Source organism: Balaenoptera borealis (genome assembly GCF_965194805.1).
Source record: "Balaenoptera borealis genome assembly, chromosome: 16".
NCBI classification, from domain to species: domain Eukaryota; kingdom Metazoa; phylum Chordata; class Mammalia; order Artiodactyla; family Balaenopteridae; genus Balaenoptera; species Balaenoptera borealis.
In genome coordinates, this window is record NC_138872.1 from 12071201 (window position 1) to 12089870 (window position 18670).

General features: G+C 50.1%; 1 protein-coding gene across 4 annotated transcripts in view; it reads left to right on the forward strand.

Annotated features, from left to right (window-relative positions):
* Nucleotides 1-8068: 8068 nt before the first annotated feature.
* The window catches only part of PTGIS (prostaglandin I2 synthase), a 65115-nt gene continuing 54513 nt past the window's right edge, over nt 8069-18670 (forward strand). For 2 of the 4 annotated variants that reach the window (XM_082362749.1, XM_082362750.1), the window contains exons 1-2: nt 8071-8240; nt 18367-18490. In XM_082362749.1, coding sequence (XP_082218875.1) covers nt 8158-8240; nt 18367-18490 — 207 coding nt within the window. In that variant the 5' untranslated portion in view covers nt 8071-8157. Of the gene's footprint in view, nt 8241-14572; nt 14711-18366; nt 18491-18670 lie in introns of those variants that run through there. The other 2 variants (XM_082362747.1, XM_082362748.1) reach the window with 2 other exon arrangements.

An 18670-nucleotide genomic window follows, 5' to 3' on the forward strand; every position in this document is an offset into this window, starting at 1 on the left:
GTTAGTTGCGTGAGGTCTTAGTTGCGGCAGGCCGGCTCCTTAGTTGTGGCATGGGAACTCTTAGTTGCGGCATGCATATGGGATCTAGTTCCCTGACCAGGGATCAAACCCGGGCCCCCTGCATTGGGAGCGCAGTGTCTTATCCACTGCGCCACCAGGGACGTCCCTACACTTATTTTTAAAAACTTGTCATTGGAAGGGCTTGATTTTCCTGTGTCAGCTATTTGCTGACTGTTCTTGTGGGTGCTGGGAAGGAAGAGGGTATTTTCTTAGACTTCGTAACTATAAGGTTCTCTCCTCTCTGCCAAAAAGACAGACTGTTCCCTGCAAATATGTCTTCTCTCTCATTCTTTGTTATACCATCTCTGTTTCTCAGAATCACACCAGATCCAAGAGGGCTTCTGCTACTCACCCCAGTTCCTACATTCATTTTTATAAATAAGGAAAAAACCCAGATGGTCTCTTGCCCTTTTCACCTCAAGGCAAGCACTCATCCCCAGAAAGTACATTTTTGCTGATGCTTTCTGAGATTTGCCACCACTGAACCCACTCACCACCTCCTGTATGACTTCTGCCCCATTTCAAAGCTGCTTTTGGAAAATTTCACACATACTATGAAGTCTATGGATTATAACTCTCTCCTGGTTTTGCTAGAAATGGAGTTTGTGGGTTTTTTTTTTTCATTCTCTTTGATGCCTTGGTATAATTTCTAGAAGGAGGAGGGGAAAATATTAACTTCTGCAGCCATTTTCCTACCCCCATTCTCTTATTGGGTCCTTTCAGTTCCTCTGAGACATAAGCAGAGCAGTTTTGAGTGTTGTCCCCATTTCTGCACGAGAAAACAGAGGTTCTGAGACTCTCGCGGTGCTGTAGGTAGCAGGAGGGCCAGCACTTGAGGTCTGTCTGTGTATCGGATCAACGTGGGGTTTTTTTCTCCTTCTCTTCTGGGTCAGGCTGGCGCTCAGGCAGGACAGCAGGGAGTTGAGGAGATTGAGGTCTGGCTGCCTCATTTTTTCCAATCCAAAGGGCCAAGGCAGCTGGTTGGAAGCCATGGGGCCACCTACACCCCTGTCCTGGGGATATCAAAGGAGGGGGGGCTTGCCACAGCTGCTCTGCTCCAGCACCGTCCCCTCGGACAGATAGCCTGGAACACGGGCAGGACCACTCCGGAACATTACCTCCAGCCTGAGATGAGGCCTGCCCCCAGCCTCTGGGCTTTTTGCCGACCACATTCCTTACAAAATCCTGGCTCTCTCTGGGGAAGAATGCTGGAGGATGGCTTTATTACAGCTGAAATCCTTGTTTCTTAGAGACCCTCAAGTCTCCTAACCCACAGATATGCCCCCATCATATAGACAATTCAGCCCCAAGTCCTGGATGTCAGAAAAGAGGTCATTTCCTCCATCCCTCTGCCTCTAATCCAGATGTGGTTTTTCTACTCCTGTTTGAAAATGACCAAAATGGGGGAGGTTTGCCTTCTTTGCTTCCTCCTCTAAAATTCTTGACTAGAGGAGGCTAGCACAATGCTGGGAAATAAGTGTTCAGCAAGTGTGCGCTGCAAGAATTTCACCTCTTTAATAAAATCCCTTTTATTAAGTGCCTACGGTATGCACTAGACCCATGATCTTCTCGAGTCCTTCCAACCACCATGGGAGGGAGGCCCTGTCATTTCCCCCTTGTACAGATGCGAAAACCAAGTCCCAAAGCATGGAAAGTAGCCTATTCTGTATCTAACTGGTACAAAGAACATCTAACCAAATTGACTCCAAACGTTAAGAGACAAAGCCTAGATCAGTCAGCTTTTGCTGCCTAACAAAAGCCTCAAAACCTCCATGACTTTTAATAGCAAATTCTCATTTTTCTCACTCATGGGTCCGCAGATCCGCTGGGGAGTCTTGCTTCAGGCTGCTGGCTGAGCTCAGCCTTGCTCCATGTGTCGTGGCCAATGGCAGAAACCAGGAAGGTCACATGGAGATACAGCATTCCTCTCGCATCCTTACTCAGAATGGGTATTCTCTGGCCATAGTGGGAGGCTCTGCAGATGTACACAAAGGGTATGATTGTCTAATTCCAACACAGGGCAAGTGTCAGAATTAGAAACCATGTTCTTTTTTGTTTTTTTTTAACATCTTTATTGGAGTATAATTGCTTTACAATGTTGTGTTAGTTTCTGCTGTATAACAAAGTGAATCAGCTATACGTATACATATATTCCCATATCCCCTCCCTCTTGTGCCTCCTTCCCACCCTCCCTATCCCACCCCTCTAGGTGGTCACAAAGCACCGAGCTTATCTCCCTGCGTAGAGACCATGTTCTAATCTACCACAGCATGGTCCTGGGGTAGTTAATTAATCATGTGACTTGGTGATGACTCTCCTCAGTGCCCAAGATGGCTGCCACAGCACTGAACCCATCTCCAGCCCACTCACACGCTACAGAAGTGTGTTGATAGTGTGACCAACCTTCGTGGTTGTCCAGGACTGAGGGATTTCCTGCGACATGGGACTTTCAGGACTAAAACCAGGAAAGTCTGGGCAAGTTAGAATGAGGTGGTCACCCTGTGTGTGTAGCAGACTGTTTCTGAATATGTGGGCGCAACTGGGGGTGACGTGTGAGCGTGCGTATGTGTGTTGCTATTCCATAGCCCAACACAGGAAACAAATAAACACTCAGTATTACCCGGCTCCAACTTTAATGGTCATTTGGCCACTCCTAATTCCACAGGGAATTTCACTTGGCTGATTTTCTTCACACGCCCCCAACCTGCCCTCATGTCAGCCTGGCCTTCACTGCCTTTGGCTTCCCCCGAAACTCCACTATCCTTCCTTAATTCTACAGAGTGATTTAGTTCAACCTCCCAACTCCAGATCTGTTTTGCACACCCCAAAATGGCTAAGCCACTGGCCTCTGGCACAACTAAACTCCAGGGCCAAAGTCAGGTGGCAGATGTGTGTTATTGGCCCATTCAGTGTTTTAAAATAATGTGAGCCATTATTTCTGGCTTTTCTTGAATCAGAAGACCTGGCCACACTGGGCTGTATTTCTGCATGGCCACAGTTGGCTGAACTGAGTAGAGGCAGCTTCCTTTTGGATGGGGTGGTGCTCTCCAGTTTTCCACTGTCCCCACTCCTCCCTATTGCCTCCCTGATATGACAGGCTTGCTTCATTCATTTACCTTACTTGCTTGGAGACTTGAGTTTGCCACCCTCTCTTTGGCAGCACAAAAACAATAGCAGTTTTGCACCTTTGGTCTCTCCTTCCCCTCCACTCTCAACCTGGCCCAGCTTCTGTAAGTGGAAGAATTTCTTCTTGCACTGATATGGTTCATGCCTATAGAAGCATATATAGTCAGCTTTTTTGTTGCTGTTTTTTTGGTTGTTGTTTTAGGTGGCAGATGTACTTCTTCACTTCAGCAGCTGTGAAAATGTACCTCTCAAGTCTTCTGTGTGGAGCCTAGTTGACAGATGGACCGTGGATTCATCCTCACAGTTGAGTGGAGGCCATGCTTCCCAGGGGCTTCTCCCAGTTAATCACAGAGGGAGGCAGGGATCCCAAGGCAGGCCCATTTCCTGGAGACACAGGGCTCCTCTAGAGGCTCAAGGACTTCCCGTCAGCCTTACTGAACATTTTTAGAACTACCCTGCGGTCTATAACCAACCAATCCTCCTCCCTTCTTTCCCTCCCTCTTCCTTCCTTCCCTTTCTTCCAGCCTCCTCTGGCTTCCCCCTCACTTTCCTCCCTGGCCTTTTCCCCAGTAAATTTCTTGTATGTCTCGTCTCATCTTGGCTGTCTCAGAGGACCTGAACTAACACACCTTCCCATAACAGATTTGGATAAACCAAAAGGAAGAGAAAGAGAAGGCTTCCAGGCAGGTAAACAGCATGAGTAAAGCTATGGGGGTGGGAAAGCCCCTGGTGTGTTCACACCCCAGGGAAAATAGCCTGTCCTCAGAGGGCATCAAAGTCCCAGGCTCAAGTCTATGAAAGGAAGTGTTGTGTGACTTTGGGTAAGTTACTGAGCCTCTCTGGGCCTTGGTTTCACCATTTGCACACTGGGAATAATAACAGTACCCATTTTATAAGGGCTTTGTAGAGATTCAATGAGTAAATATGAGAAAGTGTTTTGAATGGCCCAAATTACCAACTAAAGTTAGAACTATAATTACGGAAGTATTTAAAACTGCCTGTCTCTGATGGGGCTGGTTTTCAGCTTTGAAGAAGGCAACACACATATTTTCCTTTCCTGACACATTTGGTTTGTGGCCTTTAGGATGCAGACATGAACCAGACCTGGTTCCTGGAAGAGAGGAAGCAGGGGCATGGGGTTGGAAGGGCTGTCCTTTCCCAGGCGAAGCCCCCCATTTTCTGAAGGACTTGGGGCTTGTCATTATCCTTATGACCTTACAGTAGCCAGATAAGAGAGTGGAGGTCAGGCGGGCCCAGAGACTTGCCCAGATGTCTTGGCTCTAGTGGACAGCGGACATCCGGACATACCGAGACTCCTACGGGGGAAAGTCCGATGCTTGTCACTGGGTGGCAGCCCCTGGTACAGCTGGATGGAAGGAGGGGTTTCCTGAGGTCCACCTGACATGTGGGCTTCACTTCTCAGATGAAGGCTTAAATGCTGGGTTTGAAATCCCGCTGGGTGCCTCCCTGCCATCACCACTACCAGCAACACGTCCACTGCACAGATAAGGTAGTTGAGGCTCAGAGAGGTGAAGTGACTTGCTTAGGTTTCATACAGCAAGCGAGTGGGCAATGTTGGGATTTGAACCTGGCTCTCAAGCCCTTCACCATGGGCTGAGGGTCACTCTTGGGGTGTCTTCCCTCCTCTTCATTCTTGAGGACATACCAGCCCTGCCCTCTGCAGGGCCCTGTTAGTCCTCATGGGTCAGGGGAATTTGGAATTTCTGCTACTTTTCAGAGCCTGCCTGTTCTTGCAAGATGCCATAACCAGAAAGTTGAATGCCCTATTAGCCCAATAAGTATAGAAAGACTGAGCTGTAAAAAAAAAAAACAAAAAGCAAAGCTAACGAGATGAAGTGACATTTTTGAATGCTCCTCATGGGCAAGGTGCTTTGGATGCATGATTACCTCACGTTGTCCTCGGCACAGCCATAACTGGAAGTCATCTTAGTTAGGAAAGTTTTTGGCGGCAAGTAAGAGAAAATCTGACTCACTGTGTCTTCAGCAACAAAGGCATTTGATTATCTCATTAAACAATAAGTCTGGACGTAAGTGGTTCCAGGGATGGTTCTTCTGCCGCTCTGGTTTGGGGTTCTGCCATTTTCCTGGCCTTCCTTCATAATATCCCCACCATCACATCCTTACACAATGGCCCCCAAAGAAAAGGAGGAGAATAGGGAGGGAAAAAATTCCCAGAAGCCCCCAACAAATGTCCAGATGGTGCTCACGTGGCCACCACTGGACCAATCCCTAGCAAAGAGGGATGTCCCTGGCTGGCTCAGACCAATGCTGGTTCATTCTGTGGGAAGGGGGTGGGGCCATCTTCCTAAACACCTGCTTGATTCGTGAACAAAATCAGATTCTGATAGCAAGGGAGAAACCAGGGGCCCCAAAACCTTCCTCTCTCTTTGGTGTGTGAGCAGCTGGCCTCCTTCCCTGGGGGGGGATTTTGCCCTTGGGCTGAGGGGGGGAAGAGGGACATGTGATTTGGGGGGATTTGGACTGAGGTGATGCTAGTTTGCACTCAAGCCAGGGGTGTGGGATTGGCGAGCTAACATTTATTGAGCACCTACTGTGTGCCAGGCCCCATGCTGGGTGATTTCATTCTCTCATCATTTAATTCAGTCCTCACAACTGTCCTGTGAGGAAGGAACTGTTCTCCCCATTTCTCAGATAAGAAAACTGAGACCAAGCCTTGATCTCACATATGGTGAGAGGCTGGATTGGAATTAAGTGCTAATAGCAGTTGACCCCCACTAATGCTCACTGTGCGTCCGGCACTCTGACAATTGTGTCACCTGGATTAGGTCATTTACTCTTCACTTCATCCCCATTTCACCGATGAGGCACCTCGGCTCAGGGAGGTGGAGCAGACTGCCTGGGGTCACACGGTTTAGTATTGGCCAAGCCGGACTGTGAACCCCACTGCCAGAAGGCTGCCCCGTGGGGCTCCCCAAATTTGGAGAAAATCCTCCAGGCCTGTTCTGTGGCCTTTTTGGGATTGTCAGCTTTGCTGGTGGGTAAGCCGGATGAATAAACAAGAGGTTCAAGAGACTCCTTTTGCCTCTTGATGTTCTCAGTCTGCTGAGGCCACATGAGGGTCATCCAACTGCCTTGACAGCCAACATTAAACAGGCAAATAAATGAAGCTCTAATATGATAGCAGGAAATGTTAAGTACTGTCGAGGAAAAAAAAAAACCCAAAAACAGTTCAAGGCAATAGACAGGGCTGATGTGACTGCCTTAGACCAGGCAGTCAGGGAGGGCTTCTTTGAGCAGTTGACAGCTGAGCAGAGACAGAGGGATGAGGGATGTGATGAAAAAAGCCAGCTGTGCAAGTATATGAGAGAAGAGTGTTCCAATCAGAAGGAATAGCAAGTGCAAAGGCCCTGAGGTGGGAGTGAGTTTGGAATACTTGGGGCAGGGTGAGAGATGAGTGTGGCTGGAGCAGAGTGGGTGAGGCAGAGAGTGGGAGGACACGAGGGCAGGGAGGTAGAGGTGGGAGGGGGCAGATCAAGTCCTTACAAGACCTTGTAAGGACTTGGGCTGTGCTCTGAGTGAGGTGGAGCCATGGAGGGCTCTGAGCAGGATTCAGTAGAGGATCTGACTTAGGTTCTAGCAGGATTCTTCTGACAACTGCGGGGAGAATGGACTGCAGAGAGATGAGGGCAGAAGCCAGGAGACCAGGGAGGAGTAACGGCTCAGCCAGGGGGCTGTTGCTAAGATGAAATGAAACCTGTCTCAGTTCACGCAGCAGTGAGCGGCAGCCCCAGGATTAGAATCAGACATTCTGGGTCCCAGCTCCACACTCTGCCCACTGCCTCACAAAACTCACACGTGCCCAGCACTCCTAGTTTGCACTTCCCTCTACTGACAAGCTCTCATCAGTTCTTCACAGCAACCCCTTAAGGTAAAGTACAACTCTGACCTCTCTGTCCCCAGATAAGGAAGCAGCTTAAGAGAGGGTAAGTTCCCTGGCCAAGGTTTCCCAGGTGTAAATGGGGTGGGATGTGTGTAGGGAGTGGAGAGGGTGGAGTGAGGTCCAGACCCTTCCAGCTGGGAGCCCAGGTTCTCACCCAGGGGTGGTCTCTTGCAGAGTCACTGGCACCAGAGGCCAACACCCTAAGTACCAGGTAATGTGACAATGTCCACCTTATTCTGAGCCCCTGCTGTGCTGCAGGTACAGGTGGGTGATGTACACTTATTGTCCCTACAGCAGTTGCAGATGAGGGACTCAGAGCGGGGTGCTCTGAGCTCTTGTGCCCCCTCCACTGTAGTTATTGAAGGTAAAACAGGGGGCGGTACAACCCCACTCCGCCCAGACCAACAGAATAGAAAACTAATGGTCTCTAGCCCATCCGGGGTGGGGTGGGGATGGGATGGGTGAGGGGCGGGGGGCGGCTAGAGTGGTGGAGACTGCTTAGGTGGAATGTGGAGGAAAGGCCCTTCCAGTCCCCTCCCACCCCCAATCCCTCCTCTGCCACCGCTTGACCTCTCATCCTCACACTTTCTCTATCCCCATTACCCCTCCGTCCCCCCATATTCCCTTCCTTCCTCTTCCCCAAATCCCCCATTCCTCCCCCCCCCCCCCCGCGTAACCCCTCCCTCCCTGCACATCCCCTCCCTTTCCCCTCCACCATCCCTCCCGTCCCACCGCATCCCCTTCCTTCCCGTCCCCCGCACCCACATTTTCCACGCACACCCCTCCCACCCTTTCCTGGGCCAGGGGGTCGGAGCCCGTCCCGCAGAAGCTGAGCTGAGCGGAGTCTCCAAGAGCGACCCCACCCACCCCCTGGACCTGGGAGGGACCGCAGGCCCTGCCCCCGCCCGTAAGCGGGTGGGCGGGGGAGAGGGGGAGGGGCGTGGGGGCGGGGTCGGCTCCGGGGCTGGGCCCCCGTGGCCCCCGTGGCCCCCAAGCCAGCCCGGCCGCCTCCGGCGCTCCGCAGCCGCTGTCTGGTCGCCGGCCCTGCCATGTCCTGGGCCGTGGTCTTCGGCCTTCTGGCCGCGTTGCTGCTGCTGCTGCTGCTGCTGCTGCTGAGCCGCCGGCGCACGCGGTGAGTGCCCCCCGCCCGGCCCGCCCCCGGCTCCCCCCACCCCGGCCCGCCAGCGCCGCCCCCGGCCAGACAAAGGGTCGTCTCCGCTCAGGCCCGCGCCCCGGCTGCAGCGAGGGGGTCGCCGAGCCAGCGGCGGGCCCGCGTCGGAAACCCCGCTCCAGTCCCGCGGGCAGGAGGGGGTCCTCCTCCCACCGTCCCCTACACCCCCCGGGCGAGCCTGGAGGTGGGAGCCCAGGTGTCCGGCCGAAGGGGCTTCCGCGCTCCTCCCCCGCCCCGGGGAGGGGGCCAGGCCCAGAGGGCTTAAAGAGGGCTCAGAGTTGGGGAGACGCGCGCGGGAAGGTGCAGGGAGAGGAGTCCCAGAGGGCTGCTCACCCACCGCACACACTCGCTCGGCCGGGGCGCGAGAAGCCCGGCCGGGGCGCGAGAAGCCCGGCCTGGCCCAGAGAGCGGTGCCCGGGACCTGCGAGGGGGTTTCAGCTGAGAACCGAGAGTCACGGGTGCAGAGTGGGTGCGTGGACATGCTCGATGTGACTCCCGGTGGAAGAAGCCCCCTCCAGCTCTTCAGCCTCTGCCTGGATCGTGCACCAACTCGGTGTCAACCCCCAGGCTTGCTCTCACCCCCATTACACAGACGGCAGAGTTGAGGCTGGGGAAGGCAGAGGCCCTGAAGGATGCCCTCTTACGGCCCTGGAACCACCTTCCACAGGATTCCCCGATCCGGACGCAGGGGCTGAGTAGGCTCGGTATTTCCCTCTGCCTGAGAAACTCAGGCCCACAAAGGGGTCTCCCTTCTGCTGAGGTCTCCTCGGGCGGAGTAGAACCAGAACCAAATGCCTCAGCTTCCTAGCCCCCAAGGTTCTCCTGCTCCATCGAGAATCTGCGATTTAGGAGAAAAGTAAAACTCATCCATCTCAAATCAAGGAGATGGCAGTATAGATCTTTTCCTTTTTATAAAATATTTTAAAAATTAATTTGAATTGCACAAGGAATATATTTGACTTAAGCATTTATCCCATTATAGATAAGACTGAAGCCCTTCTAACCACTCTTCCGACAATTCAGGACCTCTCCTGTTGATTAATTTGAGAGGAACCTCCCAGATCTTTTAAAAAGATTTTTTATTTTAGACTTTTTATTTTAGACTGGTTTTATATTTACAGAAAAGTTGTACAAAGAGTTCCCAAATACCCCTCACAGTTTCTGCTATTGTTAACCTCTTACATTATCATGGTACAGTCATTAAAACTAAATAAACCAACACTGGTCTGTTACCATTAACCAAACTCCAGACTTTATTTGAATTTCATCAGTTTTTCCATTAACATCTTCTTTCTGTGCTAGGATCTCATCCAGGGTACTGCCTTTGGTTGTCATATCTCCTCAGCCTCCCAGCTATTTTAAAAATTATTCTTATACGCATAGACATTAGCTCATAGATAACACAGGGCGGTGGAAGTGTGGGGTGTGTGTGTGTGTGTGTGTGTGTGTGTGTGTGTGTGTGTGTGTATGTGTTTAAATCAGAGTGTCTGAAAATTCCAGAAATTTTCTGGAAACCTTTTATTTTTAAACAATGTGTTAGTTGAATTTCCACACAGTGAGTTCACGATATTTTTCTTCAACCTCTGGACACCTTTCCAGGTGAAACTTAACACCATACATTCAATCATTTGCCTGGAAAAATGAAAATGAAAAAGGCCACAGATAAGTTTCCTTATAGAGAAATAAATTATTTTTCCTAAGTTGTCAGGCTTTTTGGAAACTCTGTACAGAGTTGTTTTCAGACTGTACCTTTGCTGTTTTCACTCCAGGTTTTCGTTTTGACATCTGTCCATGTTGCTATGTGGAGATCTAATTCATTCTTTCAATCTTTTGCGTAGTATTCCATAGTACGAATAGGTGCAGGTTTATTTTTTCCCTTTTACTCCTGTCCCTATTGAGGGACTCAAGTTGTTTCCAGTGTTTTTGCTATTTCAGACAATGTGCTGGGCTCATCCTGTAGGGCCTCCTGGTCTGTGCTTTTCTCTGGGGCAGATGAGGGCAGCCACAGAATACACGGATTCTGGGAGGCTGGGCACCTGGGTGCTTAGCATATGGAAACTCCCAGCCTCCAGGAGTAAGAACAAGTTGAGTAACTGCTCTCTGCCTCAGTTTCCCAATCTTTATGCTTTTTTTTTTTTTTTTGGCCACACCACACGGCATGCAGGATCTTAGTTCCCCGACCAGGGATCGAACCTGTGCCCCCTGCAGTGGAAGCGCAGTCTTAACCACTGGACCGCCAGGGAAGTCCAGTTTCCCAGTCTTTAAAATGGGAATGATGATGGAATTGCCTGGCAGTCTACTGTTTAGGATTCCGTGCTTCCACTGCAGGGGGCACAGGTTCGATCCCTGGGCAGGGAGCTAAGATCCCACAGGCCACACGGCACTGCCAAAAAAAACCCCAACAAAACAAAACAAAACAGGGAATGGTGACGATAATAGTAGGTGAGAGTGGAATTGCTGGATTAGAAGGAATGTCAGACATTATTTTAGCTAATTCTTGCTATCAATCCAGAGAGCTAATTTGTCTTTGAGGGTGAGTTGTTGATTTTTATACCTGTGGACAGCTTAGAAGTTTCACCAGGTGGGTACTGGGGAGAAGTGTGGGAATGGGGGTCACTGACAGTTGTGCAGGTGGTAGTGTGGACCCTGGGGGGGCAGAGTTGCGTGGATCCTTGGGAGACCCCACAGGGGCCGGAATTTAGGCCCCCAATCTCAATTTCTCCTAACTTGGAGATGGGGGCACTCTTGTTACCCCCATTTTACAGAGGAGAAAACTGAGGCCCAGAGAGGCCAAGCAACTTGCCCAGGGTCGCGTGGACTAAAAATTTGGGCTTCAGGAATTTTTAATTTTCAGAAAAAATGAATTTTCATTCTTCCCACACATTTTATTTGTGATCTGATTGCTCAAAAGTCTTAAACCACATGATATTAAGATAGTAAGAGATGCAGCTATGACCAGAAGATTCTTCAGGAACCACAAATAATCAAGTGTTGGAAAAAGAGGTAGACAAGACTGATGCCGTGTTGATGGCGATCCAAAGTTTGGGTCAAAACACGCGAGGCCCTGCACCTCCCACGGCTCATTCACTTCTCCTGATCAGCCCCCGAGGTGATGTCCATCACCCCACCTGACAGCTGAGGCTTAGAAAGGCTAAGTGACCTCCTTAAGGCCACACAGAAGTTATATTCTCCATCTAGCTGGTTCCAAAATTCATGCTTTTCTCAGTTAAAGGGTAAAAAAAGCACTACTTCAGTCAGTCACTTAGTCTTGTCTTTACGTCTGGCCTTTTTAAAAAATTAAAACATTTTTAACTATGAAAAGTTTCAACTATACAGAAGAAATTAAAAGAACAGTATAAGAACCCCTTGTACCCATCACCTTGATTTGACAGCTGTTAACATATTTTTAAAAATTACAGATATCATGATATCTCAGCATTAAGTATTTCAGGGTGCATGTTAAAAAACAATTGTGACGCTGCTATTCTGCCTGAGAATATAAAAGATAATTCTTTTTTTTTAAAATAAATTTCTGCTATCTTTTTTTTTTTTTTTTTGGCCACACCGCACGGCTTGTGGGATTTTAGTTCCCCAACCAGGGATGGAACCAGGCCCCTGGCAGTGAGAGGGAAGAGTCCTAACCACTGGACCACTGGGGAACTCCCTAAAAGATAATTCTTAATATCATCTAGTTCCCAGTCCAAATTCAAATTTCTGCCATTATGGCAAAGAATTTTAAAACCCGGCTCAGTAACCGTGAGTATTTTCTCCGGGGAAAGGTGGTGAGCAGGGAGTTAGGAGGCCTTGTGTTGGGACTTAGGAGTCTGACTGCTGTGCCCACTGGGGCTAATTATCTGCCGTGTGAGTATCAGAAACATCCTTCCTGCTTTCCGGGCCTTAGTTTCTCCATCTGGGCTCTGAGCTAGCTCACGCAGCTGGTCTCTCAGGCCCCAGCCACTACACCAGGCTGAATGCGTCTGTCTTCCTCTTTGGGCTTGTGTGGCTGCTCCAGGGAGCATTGGAAGAAGTCTCCTGGGTGGGAGACCCTTTTCTGGGTGGCACAGTGGCATCAGATGAGGGTTCATAGAGGCACAAGGGTCATTCTGGGCCCTTGCAGGACACGGAATTACTAGGCAAAAATAAATCTGTCTTATTCTAACACGTGCTAACCAGAGGTCACCAAATGGTAGTCCATGACTGGATTCAGCCCCAGGTGGGTCTGATGTGGACCACACAGTACAAGGGGGGAAAACTGGGGGAGTCCACACACAAACCCCCAGATTTCCAGCTTCTCCTGAAAAATTGGAAGATCTAGCAACACTTGCCTGGGACTCAGTTGTAGAACCTGCTCTAAACCTTGCCACAGTCTCCACCACTCCCTATTGCCTCTCCAACATGCAGCTGTTCTATTTATAACTATACCTGCTCTACTGTTTTTTTATTATGCTGAGGAACAATTCTATGAATCTGTATCTATTACAAAAACAGGAAAACAGAACCTAGAGCAAGGCAGCCACGTGCTTTTTCTACACCATGGGAGGCAATGGGAGGGAAGAGCAGAAGAGGGTTAGGGAGACCCTTGGTTAGTGGCAGACAGCCTGTGGATGAGCCCTGGGGAGAGAATGGGTTAAACAGTTTAAACAGACTCAGGTTGTTCCAACCCAGCTGGGCAGCAACCAGCCCCTCTGTTCCTCCATTAAATCCTCCTTGAGGCCCTGAATTGAGCTGAAACTACTGGACAGAGAGGTTGGGCAATCTACCAACACTGCACAGCTAAATGAGCAGCTTCTGCTCTGGGCAAGCCGGAATGCAGACTGTGTGTCAGGCTCTTGACCTGCATTAGCTCCCTTAACCTTCTTACGAGTCTGGGAGGCCGGTGCTGCTCATTGAGCACCAACTGTGTGCATGATTCGTTCATCTGAGACATATTTATTAAGCGTCTACTATGTCCCAGGCACTGTTCTAAGTGCTGGGTCTACAAGAAGTGTCTGCCTTCATGGAACTTCTGTCCAGAGAGGGTGTGATACTTCAAGGGACACAAAGGTGGTTGATATCCATGCATGACTTTCTCCCTGATTTTCTCAAAGGTACGAGTGGGAGAGAGAGACAGGACAGATGATGGGATTGGCGGTGGGCTCTGTGAGCAAAGAATGGGCAGGTTTTTGAGGAACCCACATGATAGGAATCAAAGCTCCAGGGGAGAATCAAAAAAGATGCCTTGGTGTCTGAACCAGGAAGGGAAGGCAGCGATCAGCCGTGTGGGCAGGAGCTGGGGATGAGAGGGTCACGACCTGCATCCCTGCCCCCCCGGGCCTGGCAGTGCCTCAGAACAGTGAGAGTGTCCATGAGGCAGGCTAGAGACCGCAGACCCCAAAATAGAGCCTCCTTCGCCCCCGCTGGCCTCTGGCTGAGTCACCCTGGAATGTGACCTGGGCCTGAGTTGGATTCAGGGCCCCGGGGGCTGAAGGAGCCTCTGGCACATCAGGAATCAGATGCCTGGGCTCCCAGCTTCCTGCCTTTGTCCGCACCTCCTTGGAAATTTTCAGGGGAAAGATGAATGCTGCCAGAAATAACACCAGGCTCGCTGGGGTGCTCCGGTGGCAGCCAGAGTCAAAGGCAGGGAAAGGAAGCCCCACCCACACCCCAAAAGGGGAAAATCTTAGGGGAAAATCTCAGGCCCTGCGTTTGGGAAGGTCGCTGAAACCTCTCTGTGTTTCAGTTTCCTCACCTGCAAAGTGGCTGTGCAGATGTCCACTTGGGGTGACTTGGGGCCAGCGTAGCATCAAGAGTGTGGGCTCTGCAGCCAGGCCTGCCTGGACTAGAAACCCAGACCCTCCACGGTGGGCCCTCGGGCAAGTGGCTCAGCCCCTTCTGTGCCTCAGTTTCATCTGCTGTAAAATGGGCTTGATAGAAATACAATGCTTCCTTCCTCAAAGGATAACACAGTCAGGGCTCATCAAGTATCAGCCATTATTACCAAGCAAGGAAACCTTTGCACCTGGCATATAGCCGTTGCTCAAGAAATGGCACCCGGGAGTCATATTGGTCCTGCTTCTCAGACCCACCCCAGCTGCTCCCCGGTTGCCAGGTGCCAGGCACTGTTCTACAGCCCCCTTCATCTTCATCACAGCCCAGTGTGGTCAGTAGTGTCGTCACTCCTCTTTTACAGGTGAGGAAACAGGCGTAGGGAAGCAAAGTCACATGGCCAGCAAGAAGCATGGCTGGGATTTGAAGCCAGGACGTGTGGTGCTAAAGTCAGGCTCATAACAACCATCCTGCCCTCCTGCCTCTTGTGCAAAAATCGCCGCTCCTGTGTCCTGTCTCTGGGCTCAGACCTGGACTGGGAGAGGGCTGGTGCACGCTGGGCTCCTCCAGCCCGGTGCTGTGCCAGCCTTTAAACGGAGCCTTCGGGAGAAGTGGCTCACAGAGAGGTGAGGGGAAAGGAAGGGTCTTGGCACGTCCCCAGCACCCCATTAGAATCCCCGAGCTGCACCTTTGCGAGTGTCCTCAATGATGGGCTCAGAGGCAGGGTGGGAGTGGGGAGAGAGGAGGAAGTGGGTGGGGGGAGGCACTTCCTAATGCCCTCAACCCTCACCTCTGGTTCTGCTTCCATATTTCCCAAACTCTGGCCCTCAAATCTAGCCAGTCTCTCTGTCCACCACCTGTTCCCCGCTTTGGGTTATGTTGGGGGACAGTCAGACTGAGGAGGCAGGAGGCCGTGGTGGAAGAAGGTAGACAGGGAGGGGAAGAAGGATGAAGGGAAGGTGGTCCCCCCTGGACTTCTGGGGATGGCACAAAAACCCCCGACCTGGAAGTGGAGGAGTCGGATGCTAGGCCTGGCTCCTGGGGGATCACAGCCTCCACTCCCACCGTTATTGCTTTAGTCTCCTGACACATCTCCCTCCTGTCTCTCGCTCTTGCAACTTTTTTTTTTTTTTTGGCTGCACCGCGCAGCCTGCGGCATCTTAGTTCCCTGACCAGGGATTGAACCTGTGCCTCCTGCAGTGGAAGCGCAGAGTCCTAACCACTGGACTGCCAGGGAATTCCCTCTTGCAACCTTTTAAAAGCACAATCACATCACTTCCTAAATCCTACTTCAAACCCTCCAGAGGGTCCCCACCACACTTGTAATAAAAGCCAGACTCTGTCCTCGGTCACTGGCCCTCTTGGTCCCCAGGTCATTTCCAGTCTTTCACCCCCACATCCTCCACTCCCACCACAGCGGCTCCTGCTGTCTTGAGAACCTCACCAAGTGTGCTCTTACCCCAGGGCCTTTGCACTTGCTGTTCCCTGCCTGTAAGGTTCTTCTCCCCACTCTTCCTTCCAGTCTCTGCTCACATGGCACCTCCTTGGAGAGGCCCTCCCTGACCACCTTCTCTAAACTAGCACCGCCCCACTATCTCATATCACCCTTCTTTTTTCTTTAATGAGATGTATTTCACATACTATAAAACTCATCTTTTTAAAATATACAATTCAATGGTTTTTAGTATAGCCACAGGGCTGTGCACCCATCACCACTATCTAACTCTGGAATATATTCATCACTCCAAAAAGAAAGCTGGTACCCATGAGCGGTCACTCTCCATTCCACCCTCCCCTCAGACCCTGGAGACCATGAATCTACTTTCTATCTCCATTGATTTGCCTTTTCTGGACATTCATAGAAATAGAATCATACCCTATGTGGCCTTTTGTGTCTGGCTTCTTTTACTCAGCATGATGGTTTTGAGGTGCTTCCAAATTGTAGTGTGAATCAGTACTTCACTCCTTTTCATGACTGAATAATATTCCACAGTATGAATACACCACATTGTGTTTATACATTCATCCGTCGGTGGATATTTGGGTTGGTTCCACTTTGGGGCTATTATGATTAATGATACTATGAACAATAGTGTATAAGTTTATGTATGAACTTATGTTTTCAATTCTTTAGGGTATATTGCTGGGTCATATAGTCACTCTTTTAATCTTTTAAGAAACTGCGAGACTAGTTTCCAAAGCAGCTGCACCATTGTACATTCCCACTAGAAATACATGAGGATTCCCATTTCTCCACATTCTTCCCAGCACTTATTTTCATTTATTTTTTTTTTTAACATTATGGCCATCTTAGTGGATTTGAAGTGGTACTGCTTGTCGTTTTGATTTTCATTTCCCCAATGACTAATGATGTTGAGAATCTTTTCATGTGCTTACTGGCCATTTGTATATCTTCCTTGGAGAACTGTCCATTCAAATTCTTTTGTGCATTGTTAAATTGGGTTATTTGTCTTTTCATTGTCACGTTTTATCTCCTTTATTTTCTTCATCACACTTCTCGCTGTCTGAAATGATATTGCTTCTTTGTTTTTGTCTGTCTCCCCTTATTAGTTATGTAAGCCCTGTGAGGTCATGGCCCTCCACCTCATCTTCCCTGTTCACTCCTGTATCTCCAGTGCCAAGGACGATGCCTGCTTTATAGTTAATATTTGGTGAAGGTGTGAATGTAATATTGTGAAGCCCATTTTGTGATCATAACATAGCTCTCTTTAGCTTATAGCCCCTCCCTCAGAGGGTGGTTGGGGAGGATGAGATGAGACATTCATATATCAAATGCTTGGCCAAGGGCAGGGCCCAGTGCAAGTGCAATGTCAGTTTGAGTGTATTAGTGATCGCTTACTGTGTAACAAATTACCATATAGTTGGGAGCTTAAAACAACACCCATTTATTAGCTCACACTTCAATAGATCAGAAGTCCAGCACAGTGTGTCTGTGTTCTCTGTCCAGAGTCTTACAAGGCAGAAATTAAGGTGTTGGCCAGGCTGCCTTCCTATCAGGAACCTCCAGGGAAGAATCTGGCTGAATTCAGCTCCTTGTGGTTGTGGGACTGAGGTCCCCATTTCCTTGCTTGCTGTCAGCCAAGGTCCACTCATAGCCCCTAGAGGCCGCATGCATTCCTTGCCATGTGGCCCCTTCCATCTTCAAAGCCAGCAGCAAAGAATCTACCTTATGCCAAATCTCAGTCTCTTTTGCCAGGAAGATCCCTGCCCCTTGTAAGCCCTGTCCTCACCTGATTAGGTCAGGTCCACTAAGAAGAATCATCCTTTCTCAAAGTTAACTGTACCATCTACCTCACTCAGTTGTAGGTCATTGTAGGTACCTTAGAATTCCATCCACCGTAGTGAGCTGTAGATATGTTATTATAGCCTCAGAGGAGCCCCTCTGCTCTCACAGATGAGATTTTGACCTTGAATATCACACACAACCTTCCTACCCCCTGGCTGAGCTACCTGTACCCCTGGGGCATCCCCACAGGCCATGGGCATGGCCTCTGGCCTCCTGAGATACCTCAGATTCTGAGCTGGAGAGGGGCAGTCAGGGGTCAGCGATAAGGGCAGTTCTTCTACCACCTCCTGCCATCCAGCCATGCTCTCCAGCCTCACCCTTTCTCGGTGGGCATGAGAGGAATTGTGAGAGACCAGGACCCTGGTCCATGCTGGCTCAAACAGAGAACTCTGTATCCTAATACTACTGGGTTCTGGAAGGTTCTCCTACCTGCAGAGAGGTGACCACCTTAACTGGACCCCCCAGAATGTACCAACATCAACTGGTACTCCAGCTTCTGCTCTCAGCCCCCTGTGGGCTATTCCCTACTCAGCAGCCAAAAGCCTCTTGTAAAAACCAAAGCGAAATCCTGTCCTTCCTCTGCTTCAAACTCCAGTGGCTCCCACCTCACTCAGAGCAAAAGCTGAAGTCCTCAGAGCTGCCTACAAGGCCCTGCATGGTCTGGCCCCTGTTCCTGTTCCGGCCTCACCTTCTACTGTACGCGTCTTGTTCCCACATCCAGCCACCCTGGCCTCCTCACTGTTCTTTGAACACACCAGGCACGATCCAACTTAGGGGCCTTTGCCCTTGTTCCCTCTGCTTGGAAGCTGTTCTTTTAGATATCCATGTGGCTCCCTCCCTCACCGCCTTCAGGTCTTTGGTCAAATGTCTCCTCAGGGAAGCCTTCCTCTCCACTGAAAATCTCACGCCATGCCCCACACTCTTTGTCCTCTTCCCTGCTTCACCAAATGGTGATAAGTGCTGTGGCTTCTGCAGGCGACCTGGCGAGCCTCCCCTGGACCTGGGCAGTATCCCCTGGTTGGGCTATGCTTTGGAGTTTGGAAAAGATGCTGCCAGCTTCCTCACTAGGATGAAGGAGAAGCATGGTGATATCTTTACTGTAAGTGCCTCTTTTGCCTCTTGGGAGGGAAGGGGATGAGCAGCTGGGCCTATTAAACCTGGTGTTTACTGATTTCTTCAATACCCATCCATACACTAACCATCCAGTGGTCCAACCAACTTTCTATATGCCTATCCAACTGTACATCCAACATTTATCTAACATTCATCCCTTCATTAT